The sequence below is a fragment of the Cyrtonyx montezumae genome, unplaced genomic scaffold, assembly GCF_038088225.1.
Source record: "Cyrtonyx montezumae isolate F1298 unplaced genomic scaffold, pur_monq_1.0 scaffold_0, whole genome shotgun sequence".
NCBI lineage: Eukaryota > Metazoa > Chordata > Aves > Galliformes > Odontophoridae > Cyrtonyx > Cyrtonyx montezumae.
The window spans coordinates 42,520,524-42,545,204 of record NW_027071824.1 but is presented as its reverse complement, the minus strand read 5'-3'; the positions used below and the strand labels follow the sequence as shown (position 1 = coordinate 42,545,204).

General features: G+C 39.8%; 2 protein-coding genes across 4 annotated transcripts in view; one reads left to right on the top strand and one right to left on the bottom strand.

Annotated features, from left to right (window-relative positions):
- The window catches only part of MED23 (mediator complex subunit 23), a 37,016-nt gene extending 28,259 nt beyond the window's left edge, over positions 1-8,757 (bottom strand). For 2 of the 3 annotated variants that reach the window (XM_065733826.1, XM_065733835.1), the window contains exons 1-8: positions 8,616-8,755; positions 5,051-5,082; positions 4,858-4,945; positions 3,258-3,382; positions 3,014-3,125; positions 2,158-2,256; positions 1,524-1,625; positions 1,198-1,267 (exon numbers count right to left, since the gene is read on the bottom strand). In XM_065733826.1, the coding sequence (XP_065589898.1) occupies positions 1,198-1,267; positions 1,524-1,625; positions 2,158-2,256; positions 3,014-3,125; positions 3,258-3,382; positions 4,858-4,945; positions 5,051-5,082; positions 8,616-8,675 (688 nt within the window). In that variant the 5' untranslated portion in view covers positions 8,676-8,755. Of the gene's footprint in view, positions 1-1,197; positions 1,268-1,523; positions 1,626-2,157; positions 2,257-3,013; positions 3,126-3,257; positions 3,383-4,857; positions 4,946-5,050; positions 5,083-8,615 lie in introns of all 3 variants that reach the window. The other variant, XM_065733844.1, reaches the window with a different exon arrangement.
- Positions 8,758-12,878: 4,121 nt separating this feature from the next.
- ENPP3 (ectonucleotide pyrophosphatase/phosphodiesterase 3) overlaps positions 12,879-24,681 on the top strand; it is a 31,309-nt gene continuing 19,506 nt past the window's right edge. Inside the window, exons 1-6 of the mRNA XM_065733812.1 lie at positions 12,879-13,053; positions 15,489-15,567; positions 18,254-18,376; positions 19,628-19,753; positions 22,361-22,421; positions 24,543-24,640. Coding sequence (XP_065589884.1) covers positions 12,937-13,053; positions 15,489-15,567; positions 18,254-18,376; positions 19,628-19,753; positions 22,361-22,421; positions 24,543-24,640 — 604 coding nt within the window. The 5' untranslated portion in view covers positions 12,879-12,936. The remainder of the gene's footprint in view (positions 13,054-15,488; positions 15,568-18,253; positions 18,377-19,627; positions 19,754-22,360; positions 22,422-24,542; positions 24,641-24,681) is intronic.

Here is a 24,681-nt window from a genome sequence, read left to right as displayed (position 1 = left end):
AAAGACAGCCCTAATGCCACTGTTAAGACTAGAGATTGAACTTTGGTTAACTAAACCTTCCCCTAAAAATGGCATTACTAATATATGTACATAGCCTATTCTTCACATTTTCCTTCTTTTGTCCCCTAAGATGATGTGGGCAAGTATCTGTTCAAGCTGAGCTTAGTAAAATGTAAGTGTCCATACTCCTGTTACAGTCAGTGGAGATCTAGCCAACTAATTCAGTGGAAGCCAAAGTGATTCAGTAGGCTGCACACCAAGAGGTTCTTTTTCTAAGTAAATTTAGACAAGACTGACTAGATTAAGACACCTGGTACTTATTTCAATTGCTGAAGCACAAATATCTGAACTGAGTCCTTTGTGCATGTAATTATGTAAATTTACGGCGCCTTAACTTTGACCTAAATCACCGTCAGTTCAAATTCTGTGCCTTTTGTTATCAAAACTGACCATACCACTGTCAGATAAAACAAGAAGTATAAATACTTCTGTCTTCCCTTCAGCCATTTTTATACATGTAGAATAACTACACGCTTTGGAAACAAAATGTTTTGGGACAATATAGATGACTTTACATCTTTTAATCTTGGCAATTAATAAGTTCAGTTGCAATAGAACTTCTCAAAGCTAAGAAATAATGCAGCTGTCATTTAAAGTAAAGAGAAGTTTGTTTTTAAAAAAAGAAAACAGCAAGATGCATCAAAATTAAAACAGCCAAAGTTTACTCTTCCCAATTCTAGCAACAAATTAAGGTGAGTTTTTCCTTCATGGAAGAGAAAAGCTAGTACTCTACTAGAAAAGCATATCCCTATTCATCTGCAACAATAGGGATGAGGCTGAGCAGCTACAAAAGCACCAGCGGAAACTGAAATTAGAAGACATTCTATGACTAACATACTAGTGGACCTGCAACAGCAGGTCCTTACACTTAGAATAAGTCATAATTTTAATAAGGTCTACTCCAGTTAGAAATTATATGGCTGTCCACATGACAAAAGCATACTTTCATTATCAACTTGTAGTCAAAATATAGAAACTGAAGGGAAGAGACTCCAAAAACAAACTGACAAAAGGAAGTATATTATGTGAAAGAAAAGTTCTGAATCATCTTGCTTATAAAACTAAAACCTTAGAATACAACATTTTGTCATATGAAACAAAACAGATAGTTAATTTGTTTTGAAGCCATTCTCTTACCACAAATGGAATTTATTCTTGCTGTGGGTCTGAAGGTATCCACAAAATCTGATACTAAATTGCCTAGTAACTGGGTGAGAAGAGAAAAAAGAGGTTAAGAGTTTAAAATGCATATACTGATGAGGAATATTTAAGACTAAAAATGTTTTATATTCATATACTAAAGTATACACTTTAGTAACATAAACATAAATCTACTAAAATAACTAGAGATTTTAAAGTCTTCTTACATTTGATTAAAATGAAACAAAAAAAAAAGGAAAAAGACAACATTTAGACTTTTGCTCTATAAAAACCAATTGCATGATTTTAGATTTTATTATTACCCAATGAGGAAGTTTTCCTTCAGGATACAGTTTTCTGATTTCTGTAACTGCAAAGTAGGCAGGTAGCAAACATGCATTTCTTTCTAAAATGTAGGCTACCACCTGAAAGTAGAAAAATAAACCAGCGTAAAATGCCTATGGATAAGATAAACAAAGATGTAGTCTACATATTAGCCTGAGGCAGCCCATAAAAATACTTATCAGTAAGAATTAATATAGTTATCTTACTCTGATATGACATTAGATTAAAAGCTGTTTTTAACTTACTAGCGTAAATTAGCTTTGTTTAAAACCAAGCAAATCTATGCCTTTAAATCTGTCTACATAACACTGAAAACAACTAGTACTTTCACTCACTAAGGAGGAAGTTAATCTCAGCAACTTGTCTCATCCATCTTATGTCAGTAGGTCAAATATGGGGTCTGACTCGTCCCTATCTATAACATCCCCCAAATGCTCCTTGTATAAGGTACAGAACACAATTACAGAAATGATTAGAGCACAAAAAACACGTATTTGCTGTTGATTTATACCAGCTCTCAAACAAAGCCACTGTGGGTATTAAATACTGATGAGTAATGAAAGAATGAGGTCTCTCTCTTTTTATAGCAGTATATAAAATTTAGGTAACTACCTCTCTTGCTGCTAAAAGCTGTTGCACAACAGCTGAGCTCACAGTGTTTGGAATTGTTAAGATTTTTTCTAGGATCACTTTCAACAGATCACGTACACCCTAGAAGAAAGCAAAGAACATTAATGTTCCTAGATATTCCTTATTTCTGGCAGAAAGATTACACAATAAATTCATTCAGTCAGACAACATTTTCAGCAGAATCAGCTGTTTATTATTCAGTGTTAGAAGGCACATTGTTAGTGAGAACGTGAACGTTCATGACATTAAACCCCTTCTGGAACTTCTCAATCTCAGCATATCCCAGATGAGAAAAATAACTGTTAAAATCTTTATGTCCAACTAGAGGCATCCAATGGGCTTATGTAGATTGTCCAAAGAAGAAACCTGTGGATTACATTTTTTGCTCTAACACACCTACTAACACTGGTAAGGTGGTACTCTGCAAGAGATACATGGTTTTCTGCCACTTATGTTGCATTTGTACCTTGCTAAAGACTCAGCTTTCAGAACTCTTTTCCTACATAGCAACAAGAGGCAGAGGAGATGCAAAAACTTCAGCCTTACTGCTTGATAGCAATACTTTTCTACATGTACCACTTTTATGCAACTGCCACAGGGTTACTTAGCTTGTAACTAATAAAGGGATGGAAGGTGACTGGGTAGTTAAAAAAAAAAAAAAAAAAGGACAGAAGGAAGAGTTGCTCATGCATACAAAATAAAGCTCAGTTATGAAAAAGTATTAATCTGGTCTCACTGAATTATTATTTTTATTTCACTAACAAAGCAAACAAAGTCATAAAAACAGAGACAGAAAGTAATACATCTTCTCATAAAGAAAGAAACATAGGGAAGATACCTTGTAGTCTACACCTCCAATGATCTTTCGGATCAATTTAAATGTTAATGCCCACAACTGCGTCCTTTCCCATTCCAGTGTATCAGAGTTTATCAGAGACTCACAAACCATCCTAGCAGAAGACAACACAAGAGCAAGTGGCAGTAGTAAGCATGTGCTCTCCAGCAATACTTCAAAAATAACCTCATAGAACAACCTCCAATACTACAGCTTCCATGTATTAACTCATTGCATTTTAACTTACCTGGGTGGTAAAAGTCCAGTTTCAACTGCCATTGCTAAACAGTCATAAAGAAAAGAAATTCTTTTAGGACTGTGCTGACTATGAATGAATCTTACAATCCATTGTACACACTGCTCATGGGATTCCTGAAAAATCAGCAGAGGGGAAAAATAATGTATTTACAAGTAGTATGACAAATAATAAAATTAATATAAAAGCCTCATTGTGAAAAAATGAAACTGACAGAAGAATAAAATTTAACATGCTAGAAGTCCAGTTGTCCAACACCGAGCTTTTCTTACAAGTCATTTGATATAAAACTGGAAACACTTCCACTGAAGTCATACTTTTAAATTGTCAACTATTTTTTAAAAATGTGTATTAGCACAGAATGGAATAAAATAGAACTGGTTTATTTTATTCTTCCGAGTTATAATCAAATTCACTGAAAATGAAGATGATTGCATTTCGGGAAGAATACCTACAGGCATCTAACTTTCAGATAGTAATTTTTGAACATTCTTTTTCATTCTTTTTTCACAGAATTGTAGGAGTTGGAAGGAACCTCTAGAGATCATTGAGTCCAACCCCCCTGCCAAAGCAGCTCCCTAGCTCAGGTTACACAGGTAGGCATCCAAGCGGGTCTAGAATGTCTCCAGAGGAGGAGACTCCACCACCTCTCTGGGCAGCCTGTGCCAGTATTCTGTCACTTTCACTGTGAAGGTCTTAAACACATTTGTGCAGAACTTCCTAAGCTTCAGTTTGTGGTCATCTCCCCTTGTCCTATCATTAAACACCACTGAGAAGAATCCAGCCTTGTCCCTTTGTCTCCCACACCTTAGATATCTATAGACGTGGATCAGATCCCCTCAGTATTATTTTTTCAAAGCTGAACAGACCCAGGACTCTCAGCCTTTCCTCATAAGAGAGGTGCTCCAGGCCCTTTATCATATTTGTGGCCCTCCACTAGACTCTTTCAAGGAGATCCCTGTCTTTTTTGTACCGGAGAGCCCAGAACTGGACACAGTACTCCAGGTGAGGGCTCACCAGGGCAGAGTAGAGGGGGAGGATCACCTCCCTTGACCTGCTGGCCACACTCCTTTTAATGCATCCCAGGATCCCATTGGTGATGGCCACCAAGGCACACTGCTGGCTTATGGCCAGCCTGTCATCCACCAGGACACCCAGGTCCCTCTCCTCAGAGCTCCTGTACAGCAGGTCATCCCCCAACCTGTACTAATGCATGCAGTTATTCCTCCCTAGGTGCAAGAATCTACACTCACTCTAGTTAAATCTCAACTGATTCACATCTACCAAAAATCCTGTAATAAACTTCTTTTTCACTGTTATATTTCCAGTTGGTTATCTTTATTAGAAATGCATACCAACTTTTTCTAAACAATTAAATAACTTCCCTAAGGTCAAAGCTAATAATTTTCTTGCAATATCTTCCAATATTCTTTACTATGCCACAACTGAAATCAAAATCTCAATGTTTGGAAACAGACCTTATAGTTGAAGTATTTGTCATTCATTCAAGGTTTTACTATGCCCCCACCTTCCCCTCCACTCCCCCCCAAAAGTATGTAAAGTATATTGAAGAAAGAAATTAAATGTTAACCTGGGAAAGACTGCTCCAAAACTGCCTAAAAGCACCCAGGCAGCTCATCAGTTTGGTTCTCTCATCTTCAGGAGTGTCCATAAACATACTAACGCAAATAAGAAAATTGGTTATTAGCACTACATCAAAGAAAGAGCACAAATAGAAAGATACACAGAAAGTAACAAACAAATAAACTAACAATTACACTCACCCAGGAAAAGCTTCTTCAATTACCTCAGTTTTCTGCAAGAGAAAAACTCAGACTGAGTTAACGTGAAAAGGTTTTCTATGAGTGTCTCACCACCAGGATGCAATAACACTGGAGAAGAACATTCCCACTGTTTTGGGACTGCATCAGAAGCAGATGCATTTCTGCTCTTATGCTAGACTCTCAACATTAAGGTTGCTTGCTTTGAGGATTCAGATAAGGCTCCTCTCTTCTCCCTATAAACACCCAGAGATTATTTTATGTCCCAAGGTTGGAAAAATTATTCAATTCTCTAGCTGTAGCTCTTCTCTCACACTTAGCAGCAACTAGGTTTCTACAGTATTATCCTAATGCATGGGCAAGATTCTTGAAAATACTACCCTACAGCTCCTTTTCTTTTCTATAGGAATTTTGCATTACACCCAGATGTGGTTAGTAGCCACTATGTATTTTCATTATTACATGGAAGAAATAGAGTAAGTGAAAAACAAAAGAATCATGGTGATCCTTCTAAATTGCAAAGCCTGAAAACGCCTCTCTGTGTCATTCCCATCTTCCTCAGATGCAAAAGTGAACATAATATTCATTTGTTGTGCACAGAAACTTAAGATTCACTGCTGTCTGCTCCATCAGTAATAGAAGCAGTGAATATGACAACATGATATTCTCTCAGCAGCAAATGCAAGGAAAGTTTGACTTTGTTGTTGTCCCCTAACAACCTCAGGCAAAGAAACCACTGCTAAAAAAAAAAATTGCAACCAAACAGTCAAATCATGGTGTTAAGCATGTGAAAACAGAACATGAATGACAACACCAAGAACCAAACAAACAGGCTCTACCTGGACTTCAGTAAAGCCTTTGATGCTGATACCCATAACACTCTCATGGAGAAGCTGGGTACCCATGCTTTGGATGGGCATACACTGTGCTGGGTGAAACACTGGCTAGATAGTCAGGCTCAAAGAGTAGCCATCAATGGAGTTAAATCCAGTTGGCAGCCTGTCACAAGTGGAGTCCCCCAGGGCCAGGTACTGGGGCCACTGCTATTCAACATCTCTATCAGCGATCTCGATGAAGGGATTGAGTGCACCCTCAGTAAGTTTGCAGACAACACCATGTTGGGAGGGAGTGTTGATCTGCCAGAGGGTAGAAAGACACTACAAGGGGACCTGGTTAGACTGGATCAATGGGCCAAGGTAAACTGTATGAGTTTCAATAAAGCCAAGTGTCGGGTCTTGCATTTTGATCACAGCAAACCCAGGCAACCCTACAGGCATGGGGAGGAGAGGCTGGAAAGCTGCCTAATGGAAAGGGACCTTGGTGTACTGACGGACAGACAGCTGAATATAAGCCAGCAGTGTGCCCAGGACGCCAAGAAGACCAATGGCATCCTGGCTTGCATCAGGAATGGTGTGGTGAGCAGGACTAGGGAAGCAATCCTGCCCCTGTACTTGGCACTGGTGAGGCCCCACCTCGAGTACTGTGTTCAGCTCTGGGTACTGTCATGGTTTTATGATTTTTGGTACTGGTATTCCACATCATAACATCATGTGGTGCATTTGGAGTTAAAGAGTTAATGTTTCAGCTCCGTGGACCATCGATAGTTCCAGGTATGCCTGTCTCAGAAGAGAAGAAGAACTCCATTCCCCAGAGGACTTTGCGATGCTTTGCGTTCTTACGTGTTTATGCTCAGAGGGAAAGATAAAAACTGTCTGCAGTCACGGGACTCTCTCTTCCCTTCGGGACCGAGCTTGGCAGTGGGTGTTTGTTGCAGCCGTCCGCCTTCAGCGTTAGCGTAAGGCCTTCGGTTTATCGGACACTCTCTCTCTTGCTCATTTTATTTGATTCATTTGCCTCAATTCCAATTATATTATATTGTGTTATTTTCCTTTCTGATATCTTATTTAGTAAATTGGCTTTCCTCCTCAGATCGTTGCCGCTGTTTTGTTCCTGGGCCCATCTCCCTTCTCCTTTTTCCCTTTCCCCTTCCCCGGGGTGTGGGCTCGTGGGTCCCCTGCCTCAATTGTCACGGTACCGGGTCGAACTGTCCCGCAAACCGGTGACAGGTACCTCAATACAGAAATGACATTGAGGTGCTGGAGCAGGTCCAAAGAAAGGCAGCAAGGCTTGTGAAGAGCTTGGAGAATATTCCCTATGAGGAGCCACTGAAGGAACTGAGGCTGTTTAGTCTGGGGAAGAGGAGGCTGAGGGGAGACCTTATTGCTGTCTTCAAATACCTGAAAGCTGATTGCAGTGAGAGTGCGGTTGGTCTCTTCTCACTGGTGAGAGGTGGCAGGACAAGGGGAAATAGCCTCAAGTTGCACCAGAAGAGTTTTAAGTTGGATGTAAGGAAAAAACTTCTTTACAGAAAGGGTTGTTAAGCACTGGAATAGACTCCTCAGGGATGTGGTCGAGTCACCATCCCTGGATGTGTTTAAAATCCACATGGATGTGGTGCTCGGAGACATGATTCAGTGCTAGGTTGTTAGAGTTAGGGTAGTATGGTTAGGTTAAGTTGAGGTTGGACTCGATGACATTGGAGGTCTCTTTCAACCCAAGCAATTCTATTATTCTAACAAATCACTGAGTGTGGACAAACAGCATGCCATAACAGCAGTGTAACATGATTTAAAGAAAATTACATCTTGCATTTGTATTTTATAATGCACACTCAGAAAAAATTGGTGTTTCAACTCCTGAAAAAAACACCATTTTCAAATCAGCCGGGGACAGACTTTTCATAAGGGCATGTATTGACAAGGAGAAATGGTTTAAAACTGAATGAGGGTAGATTTAGACTAGATATCAGGAAGAAATTATTTACTGTGAGGATGCTGAGACACTAGAATAAGTTGCCCAGTGAGGTTGTGGATGCCCCCTCCCTGGAGGCATTCAAGGCCAGGCTGGATGGGGCTGTGAGCAACCTGGGAGTTGTCCCTGCCTACACCAGAGGAGCTGGAACTAGATGATCTTAAAGGTCCCTTCCAAACCAAACCAAACCATTCTATGATTTTCAGCTGCACTCCTCCAGGAGACATACCTATTCTTTCCAGACCAGACACTGCTGGTTCTACCTGACATGAAACAAGCTCCTGTTCAGGACATTCTCAGCCAATGCCACCCCAGCATTTCTAGCCACAACATTCACTAACATCCACGAACTATCTAAACCTACTAAGAAATTGCCAACAGGGCTGCCTTGCTAATTAATCAACTCATGGCTCTCCTCATCCTCCCCTTGTAAGCCCATCATTCTCTCCTTCTGCTGCGTGGATGGCATCTTTCTCCTTGCAAGCTCCCTCAACGTCATGCCCAGCTCCTTCCGCACCAGCCTCTGTAAGGAGTTTCTGTCATAAGGAATCATTTCCCCACCGTTCTCCAGGTCCCGGACACGGCCTCCTTCTGCAACACGCAGCCAAGGCCGCGCCCCAACCCCTTCTCCCCCAGTTTACCTCCTCCGGCGCTCGCCCCCAACCCTCGGTGAGCCGTTCCTCCGGAGCGCAGGGCCCGCTGCGGGGTGCTGGCCGAGCCGCCCGGAAAGGCCGCGGCGCGGCCGGGAAACACTCACCACCACCTCTTCGAAGATGCTCTGCAGCTGCGTCTCCATGGGCACCATGGGGATCGCCATGGTCCCACCGGCCAGGCCGGGCCGGACCGCACTAGGCCCCGTGCCAGACGGACACAGCGGCCGACGGCCCAGTTCCACACCGGAAGTCACCTCCCTCCGGCGGTCGCTGACTTCCGGCGGAGCGGGGCGGGCACAGCGCCTGCGCACAGAGCGATTGGCAGCTCTCGTTGTGTGGGGGCTGGCGGGGCGGGTTTAGGGTGTGAACTGCAGCCGTGCTCTGAAACAGCTGTTAATTTTGTCAGACCGACACGTACTAGCAGCACTTGCCCACAGTGCTTGATAAGTCCCTTGATGGCTAACCCTGTACTTTATTTAGACAACAGGAAGAGTCTGTGTTTTTGTACCAAAAAGATAAGAAGAGTTCTGTTAAGTCTTTGTACCAAGTATGTAAGGAAGTTCTAACATTGTGGAAGCAAGTATTGTGTATGTACATACCTCTGGGAAAATCTCTGCATATGTAACACAAGTAATGTATATAAGCTGAAAATCTTTTGTGCAAAGTATGCATGGCTGGTGGAGCTCAACTCCCATGCATCCAGCACTGATTATAATAAAGGATGACTGCTTTCTAACACTCCAATTTAAGTTTTAGAGAGTATCATGATAGACCAATTTATGGTATGCAAGGTGCTCCAGGCTGGAGCAGCAGTTCCCTGCAGCCCGAGAGGCTCATGGTGGAGCAAGCTGTCTCCCTGCAGCCTTTGGGCACCATGCAGAGCAGATCTCCACATGCAGCTAAGGAGCCCTTGGCACAGCAGTAGATGAGTCCTGAAGGAGGCACAGCCCACAGAGATCCCCACAGGAGCAGGGCCGGGGCTGGAGCAGCATCCTATGGAGAGCAGCCCTTGGTGGGGCAGGAGGGCTGGAGGAGCTGCTGCCCATGGGGACCTGTACTTGAATAGTCTGCTTCTGAAGGATGCGCCCCATGGTATGGAACCATGTTGGAGCAGTGCTTGAAGAGCTGCAGCCTGTGGAAAACCCATGTGGGATTAGTTCAGGAAGGATGGCATTGCATGGAAGGGACCCCATGTTGGAGCAGAAGCAGAGTGACTGTGAAGGAGCTGCAAAGATGAAGCATTATGGACTGACTGCAGCCTCCATTCCCATTCCCTTGCCAATCAGTGCAATGAGGTAGATGAGAGTGGATGCAAGGGGTCTTTTTAGTTTGCTTTTAGTTCTCACTGCTCTTCTGTGTTACCAATGTACAATACATTGCATTAAGCTACCTGCTGAGTCTGTTTTCCCTGTGATAGTGAGTGGTAAATGCTGTGCTGGGTGAAACACTGGCTAGATGGCCAGGATCAAAGAGCAGTAGTCAATGGAGATAAACCCCGTTCTTAGCCATGTAAGGAGTTTTTTCATCATATTTTCTTCCCTGTTCTGTTGAGGAGTGGGAGAGCACTGTGGTAGAGCTGAGCTGCCCATCAGAATGAAACCACCACGCTCATCCATCCAGATCTCATGTTCATAAAACTTAACTACATATGACCCTATCAATGGCAGAGAATCTAGTCCCTGAGATAGATCTGAGGTCCAAATCAGGGTCATTACTTAGGCAAGACAGGTTTAAGTAATGCCTTGTGTCTGGGACCCAAATGTCAATGAGGAAGAACTATACAGATCTTAAGGGCTGGGATTTTGCATAGGTGTCTCTGCCAAGGAATGAAGCCCTGGCAAACTCTGTGTGTTAGGTAATACTGGGCCTGTAAGCCTGACCAAACAAGGAAGAAAAGAAACATTTGCATGAGAAAAAAAATGACCCTCTTATTCCAGTGACCTGAAAGGAAATGTACTTTACAAAATTACTTAAAATATTTTAAAAAGTAAGCAAGCATTATGAAAAGCAGCGTTATATAATTTTTATACATGTACAGTAAGCAAGTTCTATATCCATTCCAACTAGTGGATTGGTCTGTAATTTTTTTTTTTGTAATGATATGGTGCAGGTTTTACTACTGAGCCAGACCAGACTAAAGCTATTTACAAAAATGAACAATAAAGAAAAGGGAGTCAGGAATCTTTTTTTTTTTTTTTGTCACCAGAGTAGACTTTGATTGCTTGATCTAGGTTATCAGTACTGTCCCCTTTTTTATTAATAAAATTGGTCTTTAGGCAACAGGAACCCATGTTGGAGTGTTTTAGAACATCAGATGCAACTACGTGGTGCTTTTTGGGATATGAAACTTACTCGTCTTCCCTTCCAGGATCTCCACATTCCAAATGTGAGTTTCTAATTTTTCCTTTTTATTCAAACTGATCTGAGGTAGATTATCTGCAAATATGTGTGAGAGAAATGATTCACAGAATCGCAGAATGGCCCGGGTTGGGAGGGACCTCAAGGATCATGAATCTCCAACCCCTCTGCCTCAGACAGGGCCACCAACCTCCCCATTTAATACTAGACCAGGCTAATCTTTAATCTTTGTCTTTTCTTTCTTTTCTTTTTTTCCCCTATGCGAATGCCATTCATTTTAGAAGACGGATTAGGAATGGGTATAAAGATGTCTTCTCATTAACAAAAATAAATAAAGCCTGTCCTGTTCTTTGTTGTCTTAAGTACCCGTAAGTACCCATACAGGTGTGATAACACCTTTCTTTCCTGGAAATACCTGAACATCTGCCTGCTGATGGGAAGTAGTGAATAAATTCCTTGCTGTGCTCTGCTTGTGCATGCAGCTTTACCTTACCTACTAAACTGCTTTCAGTTCACCTTGAAAGGTTTTTTCCTTTTGCCATTATTATTCTGTCCTCTAACCCACCAGGATTGAGGGAGCAATGGATTGGGTGGGGCTTAGCTGTCTACTGGGGTTAACCCATGAGAGTACTTTTTGACACCCAGGGTTGGTCTAGAGATGTTCAAGATAACAACAAATTTGATTGAGATGTTCTAGACCAAATTTGTATTTGTTGTAGCTGTTCTCTCAAGTAGAAAACTACATGGAGCTCCTGGAGTGAGTCCAGCATAGTGTTACAGAGATCATTAAGTTGCTCAAGTATCTCTCCTATGAGGGAAGGCTGAGAGAACTGGGCTGGAAAACAGAAGACTGAGAGGGAATATTATTAATCTGTACAAATATCTTAAGGAAGAATATCAATAGAATGGGGCCAAGCTGTTTTCTGTTGTGCCTGACAACATGACAAGAGGCAAGTTTGATTGAAATATGGGAAGTTCCATCTGTGCATGAGGAAAAGCTTCACTGTGAGAGTAATAAAGCTCTGAACAGGCTGCCCAGAGAGGCTGTGGAGACTGCTTCTCTGGAGATACTCAAAACACACCTGTATGTGATCCTGGGCAATGTGATCTAGCGGACACTGCTTGAAGCACGGGGGTTGGAGTAGATAATCCCAAGTGGTCCCATACAATCTCAGCCATTCTGTGATTCTGTGATCTAGCTTCTGTGTTTGTCAGGGATCATGCTTACTTTGCAGTATATTAGAGTCCAGTGCTTGTTAGTGGTTGCTGTTTGCTCTATGCCTTATCAACTTACATGGCTGTGCCTGGGAACATTTTGATAACAGCAAATGCTGAGTCCCTAGGCTGGCATATTGTCAGGTCAGTGCTGTTCTTCCTGTGCTGCTGTACTGGACAGGCTATAGTTAAAAGTATCTCAAGTGTGTGTGACTTGTGAGTACTTCCATGCTGCAGCAGGTATACCCTTAAGGGGACTGCAGCCCTTGGATAAGTCCATGCCAGAGCAAGGGAAAGGACAGAAATTCATTGCAAATTTAAGTCTTATATCCTGGTCCAACGGGACCATTTAGTTCCACCCTCCTGCCATGAGCAGGTTGCTACCTACTAGATCAGGTTGCCCAAAGCCTCATCCAATAAGGGAAGGGAACTCAAAGCATAGTTGTAACCACAGCAGGAGCTATAAAACCATTCGCTTAAGTACTGCTTTCTTTGGGAGCAGCAAGTGCTCTGTGATGGGCTTTTAACCAATTAGCCAAGAAGTCATATTTGCAGGATATTGCTTAGCAACATATTATTTCTAATCTACAAATGCCATCTTTATCTTGAAATGTGGCAGACAGGTTCTCTGTACTTAAATGCTTCTTTTCAGCCTTTGACCTTGCTTGGTAGTTTTCCTGCTTACTTTGGCTTCCTGCAAGCCTGTCACCAGAGCAAAAGTTAGGACTTCATTAAAGCCCTTTGAACAAAGTACATACACACTTGAAGCATAAGCAGCCTCTCAGTTGCAGCCAGCCCATCTGTGGAGTGAGAGGATTACACTGTGTGCAGCTGAGAGCAGACATCAGTGGAATGGATCCTCACGATGAAATTGGCATGCATCAGAGCGGACATTTGGATGAGATGATTTTACAGCCAACGGACTATGTGAAGAAAAAAACACTCCAGAAATACAAGATCATCTGTGCTGTAAGTAGGCACTGCTCTTCAGGGCAGCCACTCATTTTTTGTCTTTCAGAACTGTAGGAGTTGTTTTAGCCATTTTCAAACCTGCAGAATTTTTACTAGTTTCCTTATATTAATGTAATAATTCAGAGCAGCATGGTAATGAGTAATTAAAGTTGTGCAGTGTGAAGGCATGAACTTCTCTGGCAGATTTCTAAAGTTCTTGTGGTACTTATCCAGAAACTTCAACACTGTCAAAACTTTTTTTCCTGGTAGTGAAGTACACTTTTTGTTTTACCGCGATAAACTGACAGTTTGCACAGCAGGTAGTACTTCAATGCATTATTTTATACTTTCATTTAAAATGGGTGCATCTGTGGGCAAAGCAGACCCAGATACTTTTTGCTCATTTTTTTTCTCTGTGTTCAGATCTGTCATCCATAAAAAAAGAGTATGTAGACAAGGCATTGATGAAAAACACTCTGGAAGCATAAAAAAAGACAAATTAACTGTTTCATCTAGTGTTGTCACTCTCGCATCTCAAGTATCATGCCAGTTCTTTCTCTCTTCCCCAAGGCATTAAGAGTCACACAGCTGTCTTACAAATAATACTTTGTAGGGCTTTTTCTACATTTTTGAGACCTTTTGTTGGAGCTGATACACATTTTTGGCTTCTGATTTTGACCACAAGTGAAACAAACACTGAATGTATAAGTATGTATATATATGTGTGTTTGTGTAAGTGTGAATGCACAAACTCTTGCATCTATGAATTGGACTTCAGAGAAAATCACAGGTACTGATTTCAGTGAGACTCAAAACGTAATTTTGAAAACAGCCCTATGAAAAAGAGAGGCAAGTTGTGGTACTTCTCATCATCATATCATCGGAACAATTTCACATAATACAACTTCCTATCTAATGCTGCATTGTGCAAGTATTGCATAATATGTGAGAGAAATACTGGAAGCTGAGGAAAAAAGAGAAGTGAAAATAACAGACATTGTTCCCTTTAAATCTTCAATAAAAATAATTTAATGATGAGAAACAGTGTCAGAAGTATGCCTAACTAAGGTCTAAAATAAATGATACTTTCAGGAGTTACTTTAAAGAATAAACTGACAAGCATCCTAAAATGTAGGGATTGTTCCACACTCTGGAAATAAAACCCATGACAGTCCCGTGGGAGCAGTATGCTCCTTGTCCAGAGGTAACCACTGTGCTGGCCTAGGTGTGACCCCTAATTCTCAGTCTTGCCTGGGTGGATATGACACTGAACTGTGGCCTTCAAACCTGGATCCAGGTGAGGGCTTCTTAATGAGATTTCCTTTTCTGATGCTTTGAGCAACAACATTTTTCCCACCTGTCTCTTTTATCCTGTTCCCTCACCAATTCCATTTTCATTCTTACTGTTGGGATATTCATTCTCCCCAAAACCCAGTGAGTGAACAGTGGGGAGCAAGTAAGGCTGATTTTCCTGGTCCATAGAAAGGAATAATGTGTACTTAGGACGTGTCCTACTGGAGCTGCTTCATGGCCAAGATGTCCACCCACCCCTCAGCAGAAGCCTGGGCATTGCTCCCCACCACTGCTATTTGGTGAGACGTTGGGGCAGGATGAGAAGTAACATAGAGCCCAGGGTGCTTCTGTGAGCAGAGATGTGTAAACAGTAACAACATGGCATATTTAAGCTTGCTTATATCCTGCTCTCTCATGCAGTTTTTATCAGCTCTTTATAATTTCTATGGTCTCAGTTAAGAAACCATTTGCTAATGCTTGGTGGTTGCTGGAAGCAACAGGAAACAGAAATAAACTCTGAGACAAAAGCAGGAAACAGAGTGGATTGCTTGATGGTGCTTTTTTATGACAAGTATTTTCTTTCCCATCATTGCCTTAGCAAAAAGTGGATATGCTGTGATACAGTATGAGAGGGTTGTCATTTTTTGCTGTTCCAGCCAGCATGTCTGAGGTGTCTGTTAAGCTGCTACAAGCTTCTGCAGCTCCTCTGCCGTCTCCCAAACATAATGTGACTTTCTGTTAGGGAGTTTTCTTGGACTGCTTGATGCATTGTCTTACTCATTAAGAGAAAATGTCTTGTGGATGAAAATTTGGCATTTATAGCCTCAGTCCAGCTGAACCTTTTAAGAAAACCTTGCAGACATTTCAGGGAAATACAGAAGCTATAAAAAAGAGACAGTTGCAAAAGATAGGGATTTCCTTCTCTTTGCATAGATTAAGAATTTGCAAAATACATAAATGTATTTACTACTTCCTGCTATCTTTTCCCCTGCAAAGACTTTCTGAGTTATTGGCACCAAGTGTAGGTTAAAAGTGCAGTATTTAGGTGTTGCCTTACAAACAGTTCACAAGATTATTGTTCTTGCGCCTCTCCTATCATAATTTCTAGTAAATGAAACAGTTTATTATAAGCTGTGAATTTCTGTGTGTCCGTGTGGCAGGTTCTGCTAAGTGCTTTGGTGGCTGTATCTCTGGGACTAGGTTTGGGACTGGGTCTAAACCGTGGAGTCCAGGAGCAAGGTATGTTTATGATACCTTAGTATAATTACCATTGAAGATATAACTGGCAAAGTCTTTCAGCAAAAGCTCTTTTTCAATGTAATGTAAATGTCCAGTGAGAAGTTACCACCTATGGAAATAAAGTTCTTATATTTTTGAATTGGTTTGTGTAAATCCTGTACACATAATCTATGCTTGAAAAACCTATCCTAAACCACTGCATGTCCCACTTCTCGTCCTACAAGTGTTAAACCTGCTTCACAACAGCTTTGGAATTTTTATCTTAATAATGTTTCTATGAAAATTGAGATAGGACGTATCTTATTAGAGGTAACACTTTACAATTATCTAAGTGATTTGTTTTGCTGAAGAGATCATGGGACCATCATCAATGTTCATACTTCAAGTACATTTGTCATAGTGGTGGCTAAAACTTATTAATTTTCTTTGAAAACTAAAATTTATGTAGAGCTATGGTAAAAAGAGATGTTCTGATTTGATGAAATATTATTATTTAATTAGGAAGAAAAGAGTAGTATAAGTACTAAGAGTAGAAAAAGTACTATAAGTACTATAAGAGTAGAAAAAAGAGTAGTATATTAAGGGGTCAAGCAGGACTAGGACAAACATCACCTGTTGAATTAAAACACTTCAGAGTCAAAATGATGTCAGTGTCATACTGGAGGAGTTCAAGGATGTGCAGTATCTTTTCCATTTCTAATCAGCATGTATCAAAATTTTATACCTACTTACTCATCAACTTCTAACTCTTTCAAAGATCTTTCAGTCCTAGCTGAACAAGATGGGATTGTAATTATTTTTTGATGTCAGGTATATTGTATTACTACTTCCTTTGTAGAATATGTAGATATCTACTATGTGAATATTCACTGACTTCTATCTAAGGAACTTGGTCACAGCTGTAGAAAGTGAATTGGAAGTGGAAGATGGCACTGAATGAGAATTTTGGTGTCTCTGCAGGCACTACAGAGCAATTCTAAATAGAATCATAGAATCATAAGGGTTGGAAGGGACCTCAAGAGATCATCGAGTCCAACCCCCGGGGGTTAGGACTGTTAGGGTCTGCCTAACTTTTTTTTTTCTTCTTTCTGGTTACTTTTGTAACCAGATCTATCTGGGAAAGATGAAGTAATGACACACAGTACCTCAAGGCAGAGTCAGAGGGGAAGCCTCAACCTGGATTGGTACAAGACTGTACTGTGGCATTTCCTGTGAGGGAAAAGGGAAAGAGTAGTCTTGTTCAGATGCTAAGGGTGTCATGGCTGAAGTTTTCTGGGGACTTTTAGCCTTAGGAGGAGCCTAACATGTAGGGTGGTCTGCTGCTCTGTATGTTCAGGACATACATGACATCTGGTGATGTATTACAATTCATTCTGTTCATAAAGTAAACTTCTTGATAGCTCCTATAACTGTACTCACTATTCCAGGTAAAAGTAAATGTCATACTAAATTATAATACTAATAATGTACTACATTTGCAGAACTCACTCAGCTCTGTAAATCTATGAGGAAATTAGAGGTATGGATTGCAGATTTTTAGGAGTATAAACAGTTCTGTTTCAGATAGAGGAAAAGGTTTGTATTACTCCTGAAATATATATTCTATATTCTATATCATGTATATAATTTGTATATTCTATATCACTTTAATTCAGGTAGAGGATTTAAACAACTTTGAGTTTTTCTGAAGACAATGGATAGGGGTAAAACTAAATTAAATACTTCAAACTTCAGTCTAAAAGAAAAATTGTGTATGTTTATGCACATTTGTACAAAATCACATTTCTTCTTGGCAGAGCAGGTTCCAGCCACTTAACTGTTAGTTTCTTCTTTCCATTTGTACATTATTTTAAAATATGATCATTACATATGTTTGTTCATTATTCTAATTAATTGCATGGCTTTGTTGCATGAACAGTTATTAGTATTGTATGCACATAAAGAGCAAAGTGCAACTTCAGACCTTTCTACAATTGAAAAAAGCTGACTAGCTTGAAAAAAAAATGTTCTTAGCTCCACACGATTTATACACTGTGGATGTTAAAGCCTGATTTTTATAAGCAGTACACCTTGCACAAAACGAACCTTTTGGCAACTATAATAGAATTCTATTAGCAAGCCTAAGCACTTAGATATATTTCTGTGGATGAATGAGATAACTGGAAATGCAGATGTTTAGATTGTTTCAGACAGTACTTCTACACTACAGAGGTCATAGACATAGGGCCTCTAATGGCTTAAGTGGAGCTGTAGGTGGTATTTTGAGATTTGAAGTTGTCCTTGGATGTGCCAGAGCTCTTACTCCCTGCATGGAGGTGTCAGAGCTATGGTGAGAAACTAACTATGCATTCCCATTTCCTGTGTGAGGACCCTAATTTGTACCTTTTACCTTTTTCAGTCAAAAAAAAAAACCAACCCAAACTTGTGGGATTTTTAAGCACTTTGTCCCAGTTAAGTGGAAGGGCTCCTGAATACATGAAAACTTGCAGCCTTGCCCAGCCCTCTGGGTTTCTATGTGTACTGGACCCAGAAACAAGCTGGGGAAACACCAGTGGCTGAGTAGGATGCAGAAACAACTGTGACAGAGATCCTTTTCTCTCTGCATCTATGATCTGTTTAACTGATCCGGTTGGGACAGAGCTGTCTTGCAGCCTGATCACTAAGACCCCCTGTCTTCTCATTGCAGTCAGCTGCAGGCACAAGTGCAATGAGCCCTATCAGAAAGAAGTGGCAGGCTGCCAGTGTGACAGCGGCTGCAAGGAGCGTCAAAACTGCTGCTGGGACTATGAAGATGCCTGTGTGGAGCCAAGTATGTTCCCTTAGAGACAATGGTCATTGGTTTCTGTTCTCTTTCATTGCATAGTACTAACTGGAAAAAGACCAATTCTCTTATTTGCACAGGGATATGGAAAGCCATCTGATTAAAAGCTTTGAGGCTTGCTGTTCCACGTGATGACCTGGGGAGCAAAGAAGTTAGTGGTGTTGAGTGAACACTGCATTCAAACTGTTCATAGATTCATAGATACATTAGGTTGGAAAGGATCTACAAGATCATCTAGTCCAACCATCCTCCTATCACCATCCCTACCCACTAAACTACTAAATCAAATCCCTTAGCAAGAGGCCCTAGCTATTAGAGGCCCTTAGCTTATTGATGTAATGAAATCTTTCTGCCTTGTTCTCAAATTATATCTTCTCTTTGTTATGGAGAGGTGTGCCTTTCAGGAAAAAATATTCCTTCAAGTAATCAGTATGAGCCTCATATATCACAATAGAGCACAGTGCAATGTAGCAGCGAGCGCAGCAGTATGGTACTGCCAACTCCCTTGGATAACCAGAGCATTTGCTCTGAGTGTTTCCTGGCCCAGATAAAGTCATAGATGAGTGGAAGCATAGCTTTTCTTTGACTAGGAGTCTGAAATGATGCTTGTGTGCCAGCACATCTTGTCCTTTTGAAAATTAATGGGTGCTTCCAATGAAGTGTATTCTTGGTCTATGTAGGCTTGAAGATCACTTGGGAATAATTAGCAGAATCAGGATTACAGTATCCCTTCAGGAAATTTATATGTTTCTGCATTAAATCCAGATTACTTTACAGTAGCTCTCTATTCACTCCTGGAAGCAGCTCAGGATTTTCTTCATCCTTACCACTTTCTGCCTGCTTCTATCCACCTTAGATCTGTTTTACTATCTGCTGCAGATTGTGCACAAGAGAAGGAAAAAAAAAAGATCTATTACCTTCTTTTTCTCTTCCATAGGAGAAATACGGGTTTAATATTTACTTATTTATTAATTTTGAGGTCTTCCAGGAGCTGTGGAAGGCACTGAACAAGATGACTTTAGAAAGAACACCTTTCTAAAATGGTTTATCCTATGATTTGTTGTTACCATTCATTGGCAACAAAAAATAGTCTTTATGTGTTAAAAGAAGTCTTGTGTTTTCATCTCAGATAAAACATTTTAAAGCTACTCATGTAGAATACGTTAATATGAGTTTAACACAACAAGTTTACATAAAGTTCTGGGAATTGAATAATAATCTTTTTCTTCCATTTTTCAGCTCGATCCTGGAGCTGCACTAATTTCCGCTGTGGTGAGACAAGATTACCTGGAAGTTATTGTTCTTGTTCTGATGACTGTTTGCAGGAAAATGACTGCTGTGTAAACTACAATACTGTTTGCAAAGGTAAATCAAAGATAACGTGATATAAATAGTTGGGCAAACACTGGAAATATAAAGGTAGATATATTTATTTCTCAAGGTTAGAGCCTTATAGTTACATTTTGGGAAGATGAAGATGTTTTCAAGTGAAAACTTCTGATATTTTTGTCTAGGAAGAAGAGGATTTCAGGAGAGAAATGTGAGATGTGTGTCATTCATAAGAGTGATGCAGGAGTAACCCAAATTTAGTTGTTGTTGTGGTTGTATGGATTTTATTTTATTTTTTTCAAAAATAGTTGAATACATTGTTTCTGCTTCGAACTCCATGGAATCTGAAGATATTTAATTAAAATTTCCCATTCATTTTCTTGAAAATTAATTTTCAGATTGGATTTCTTACTTGAATGATCTTTGATCATACCTGGTTGTTTCATACAGACCTTGTCTAAATGGTTCATAGGAATGATATCTAAAGAGTGTACTGCTGACTTAAGAAACATATCTATTGTCAGAATTCCTGTATATGTTTAGATGGCAGAGATGGAAGGCAGCTTCTGCAATATTGTGGGGGCTTCTATGAAAATAATGCCTCCTATTTTAGTATGTTGGCCCAAGACGTCAGAGGTGGATGTTGGTGGTATGGCAGTAGAGATGAACCTTCCCAACAGCATTCCATTCCATGTTGTTGCTGTGTGACAGATGACAGCAGAGGAGCAGTCTGACAGAATGGCATCTGACATGGAAGTGTGTGTGAAGCAAATGTGTGTCACTGAATTCCTCAATGTGGGAAAAATTGCACCCATTGAAATTCATCAATACTTCCTGAATGTTTGTAGAGGCCAAGCACTGGATGTGAGCACAGTGAGGCTGTGAGTGGTGCATTTCTGCAGGGGCACCAGTGGTGTGAAGAGCATGCCACATTCCAAGTGGCCATGCACAGCTTTCACACCATGAAATGAAGAGTGTCTCGATTAGCACATCTGTGTGAACTAGTGAATTACAACAGGGGACTTTGTACAGAGCTGAATATCAATTTCAGTGCATTGGAAACGATGGTGGCAACATTATAATATTACAAAGTTTGTGGCAGATGGGTCCCACAAATGTTTGCACAGGAGCAGAAAGAACACCATATGCAAGTTTATCAGAAACAGTTCTTGGGTTGCGTGATTACTGGTGTTGAGACATGGTGTCACTGCTATGAGCCAGAGTCAAAGCAGTGGTCCATGGCATGGTGACATTAATTCCTCATCGAAGAAAAAGTTCAAGATGCAGTCCTCTCTGTGTACAGTGATATGTGCTATCTTTTGGGGTAGGAAAGGGTGTGATCCTTCTGGATTTCCTGGATCTTGGGCAAACGATCAGTTCTGACTGTTACACCATGATGCTGACTGAGCTGAAGGCCCAAACGTCCAGACAGGTCAGAGAAGACAATCTTTATCTTGTAACATGATAACATCAGGCCCTGTATCAGTTTGAAGACCACGGAGCACAATGACAACCCTGGATGGACTGTTCTACCACATGCACTGTACAGTCTGGATTTGGTGCCTTTTTCATGATTCCATGATTGGGCTGATGAAAGACTAATTGAGTGGCAATATTTTCCTGGCAATGACACCGTCATAGCAGCTGTAAAACAGTGGGTCACCTCTGCTTATGTAGATTTTTATGAATGTGGCATGTAGGCTCTTGTTTACCACTGGTGAAAATGCATAACTAATGGTTGTGACTGTGTTGAAAAATGGTGTTTTGTACCTGAAAATTTGCCCTCTCACACAGTGTTATTGTGGCTTATTATATCCATGGAAATAAATAAGAGGCATTACTTTAGAGTGACCTATGCATATCTGTCACCTAAACGCAAAGAAAAACTAAAAGCAGTTAAGAATTTGACTAAATGATAATTTGTTAGAGTAGTAAGTGCTGACTTAATTAAAATTACTATACATTCCCAACTTTGCTTACTGAGAGAGAAACTTCATGTGTTAAGCAAAAAAACTTTAACAGGCACTGCTTATTTTTTATATAAATGTATCCTTTTTTTTTTTTTCTTTTTTTTTTTTTTTTTGCATAAGTTTCTTATTTTTTCTCTTATTAAGATCTGTTATTTCTTCTAAAGAGATGAGCAGATTGTTATCATAAATGAGTGTAGATGTGAAGCAGGTGGAGAATATTCAAAGGAGAACAGAATAATAACCTGAAAGGCAGAAGCCAAGGTCCACATGGGAAGACTGAAGGACCTAGGTTCTTTGAAGGGAGTTGGAAAAAGATAGTGAAAGCCCTGTCAGTCATCACTAAGTGTATAAGTGGAATCTGCAAAAAAAGGAGGCAGCATTCCAGTGTGTATCCTTCATACAAGTTAAATATTTTCCACTTAAAGGTAGATAAAACTTAGAGGTTAAGCTTTCATAGTTGTTTCTTCTCCATCTTGTTTGCATACTCAGCGTTTAAAGGCCTAATAGGTTGCATTAAATGTTTTCTATAGGTATTTTAGCCCAACTTTACATTAATTCTGTATTGAAAAAGTCCCAGGAAGTTCTCTAAAAGGATCATCCAGGAAACTTCTTTGTTCTAATTATTTGTATTTTTTTTTCAAAGGTAACTCACTACTTTCTTCTGTCCTTTTAGGTGAAACACCTTGGGTAGAAGAACCATGTGTATCACTTGAAACTCCTCAGTGTCCAGCTGGGTAGGATAAGTTTTTTTTAAATCTTTCTTACAAACAAAAATGTGATACTCAGAAATACTCCAGTCAGCTGAAGCAGATTTTTAAAAGGTTAGAAAAACAGAAAGAATAAGGTTCTGCCCATAGCGATGTTCTGTAGAAGTAGACTGTGGCTAGCAATGTTTTTTCTTTCTAAAACCTTTGTCATTTTGTTGCGAATTTTTTTTATTACAGTTTAGAGCAGAGTACCAAGTTTGAATCCAGATTGTTAAGTCAGTTTGCAAAGACCTAGAAAAACTATTAATTAATACAAAATTCGTGTAACACAAATTGTTCGTGGTCCTTTCAATGTTACTGGTACAGTGTCTCTGATAGTATAGATACAAAGGAAGCTATGTATCTGCAAAAGCTGGAACACAGAAAATTTGATGGCCAGCAGTAGTTATTTTGCATGGATAGTTATCTACTGGTGGTCATCTTGAGTAGAGACTAGCCAGAAACAAAGTTTAAAAGTTGGTCTCAAAATAAAACGGATGATTTTCTGGTTTAGTTACAGTGTCTTTGATGTTATATTGTTATCCATTTTACTGGCACATTATACATTATTATAGCAATAATACATTTAGTAGCATAGCTTCTTTCTAAAGTTCATGGGTTCTTGTATGGACCTCCCAATGTAGGTACAAAAATGCACTTAGGTTAACAAATAACTTCTGGAGTTCACAGATTTTCATAGGTAAGAGCCTATAAGTGGGGGAAGGTTTCTCTAAGTGCTATAAACAACACTGCTATATGGAGCTCCATTTTGTTTCGGACTCCAATCATGAAGCTGCTTTATACAAAGTGTTTTTATAAAAACTGTTGATGTCTGTGTGCTTTACTTTTTTGAAAAGAGCACTGTGAATGAGAAAATAACTGAGACATTTTGCTTCTTGTGATAGTGAAAATATAACTTTTTTTTTATATATATAACTCAGCAATTCATGCAGAGTCACTGCATTTAATCAGTAGTTATTCTCTCAGTGTTTTCCAGGTTTATATAGCAAATTCTATGGATTACAAATAATTGGGCTTTGGGGGGATATTTTGTATAGTGAAACCTATTTCAAACTACATTTCTTCTTTAATTTTAGTCTTTATATGTTTATAATGTGACCTTAGAACATATAACGATGGTTAGCAGACTGAATCACAAAACTAAATTACTTGATCCTTCAGATTTTTTCTCTTTGAGTTTTGAAAAAAAATGCTGTAACACTATCATTTTATTTCTGTGAATATGTTTTTCTTTGAGTCCCTTCAGGTTGGTTAGAAGATAGTATTTCTAATAACTCATGTTTACTTACAGATATTACATTCTAATTAGAATCTAAACACAGTTCTGGAGATGTGTTTCAATTTGTGCACTTTTTATCTACCTGCTATTTGAGTTAAGATCTGAGGCTTTTTAATCCTTATTCCTTATGCAATGTCTTACTAAAGTCATGGTAGCTGCATTCTTTTAGCTTTAAGTAGAATTTGCAGTGCACTTAAGGTAAGAAAGTGTTCACTAGCTTGGTGAGAGCTGGAAGCTTGAAAGATTTAATCCATGAAGAACTTAGACTGCTTGGTAATGTTTCACAGAGCAAATGCTGCAAGGCAAGAGATTACCTCAAACCTTATATAGCAAGGAGATTGCATTTCCCAGCCCTGAGGCACTTGAGCCTTGCTGCCTACTGGGTGACTGCTGTATTTTCACAGTCCTTTGAGCAGCTGTTCTGAGATCCATAAAGAGACAAGAGGCAGAATCCAACCCATTATTATGTTCAGAGGTGCTTTGGCTGTCCTATACTCTGGGTTTGAATTTGGATGCTGGTCCATAGATTTATATTTGTAATTAAAAGATGAAAAAGAATCAAACAACTTCTTTTCATAGGTTCTATACATACTAAGTAGCTTGTATTTTATTCCTCTACTGTTTTCTTTTCAGGAGAATTGTGTATTTGCAGCATTTGTTTATCTCTCACTGTGATATTTATTCTGGGAATTATATAGGTGTTCTGGATTCTGCTTTTAAAAAAGAGAACTTTTATTGCCGTTAATGTCTTTAACAAGTCATGAATTCTCCAAATTCCTTAATGATCAAACAGTGATATTTTCTTGTAGGTTTGATCTGCCACCACTTATCCTTTTCTCAATGGATGGTTTTAGAGCAGAATATCTGCAAACTTGGAGTTCTTTGTTGCCAAATATTGAAAAACTCAGTAAGTTACCTGGAGTGCTTTGTGTCTTTTCTTTAGAAATC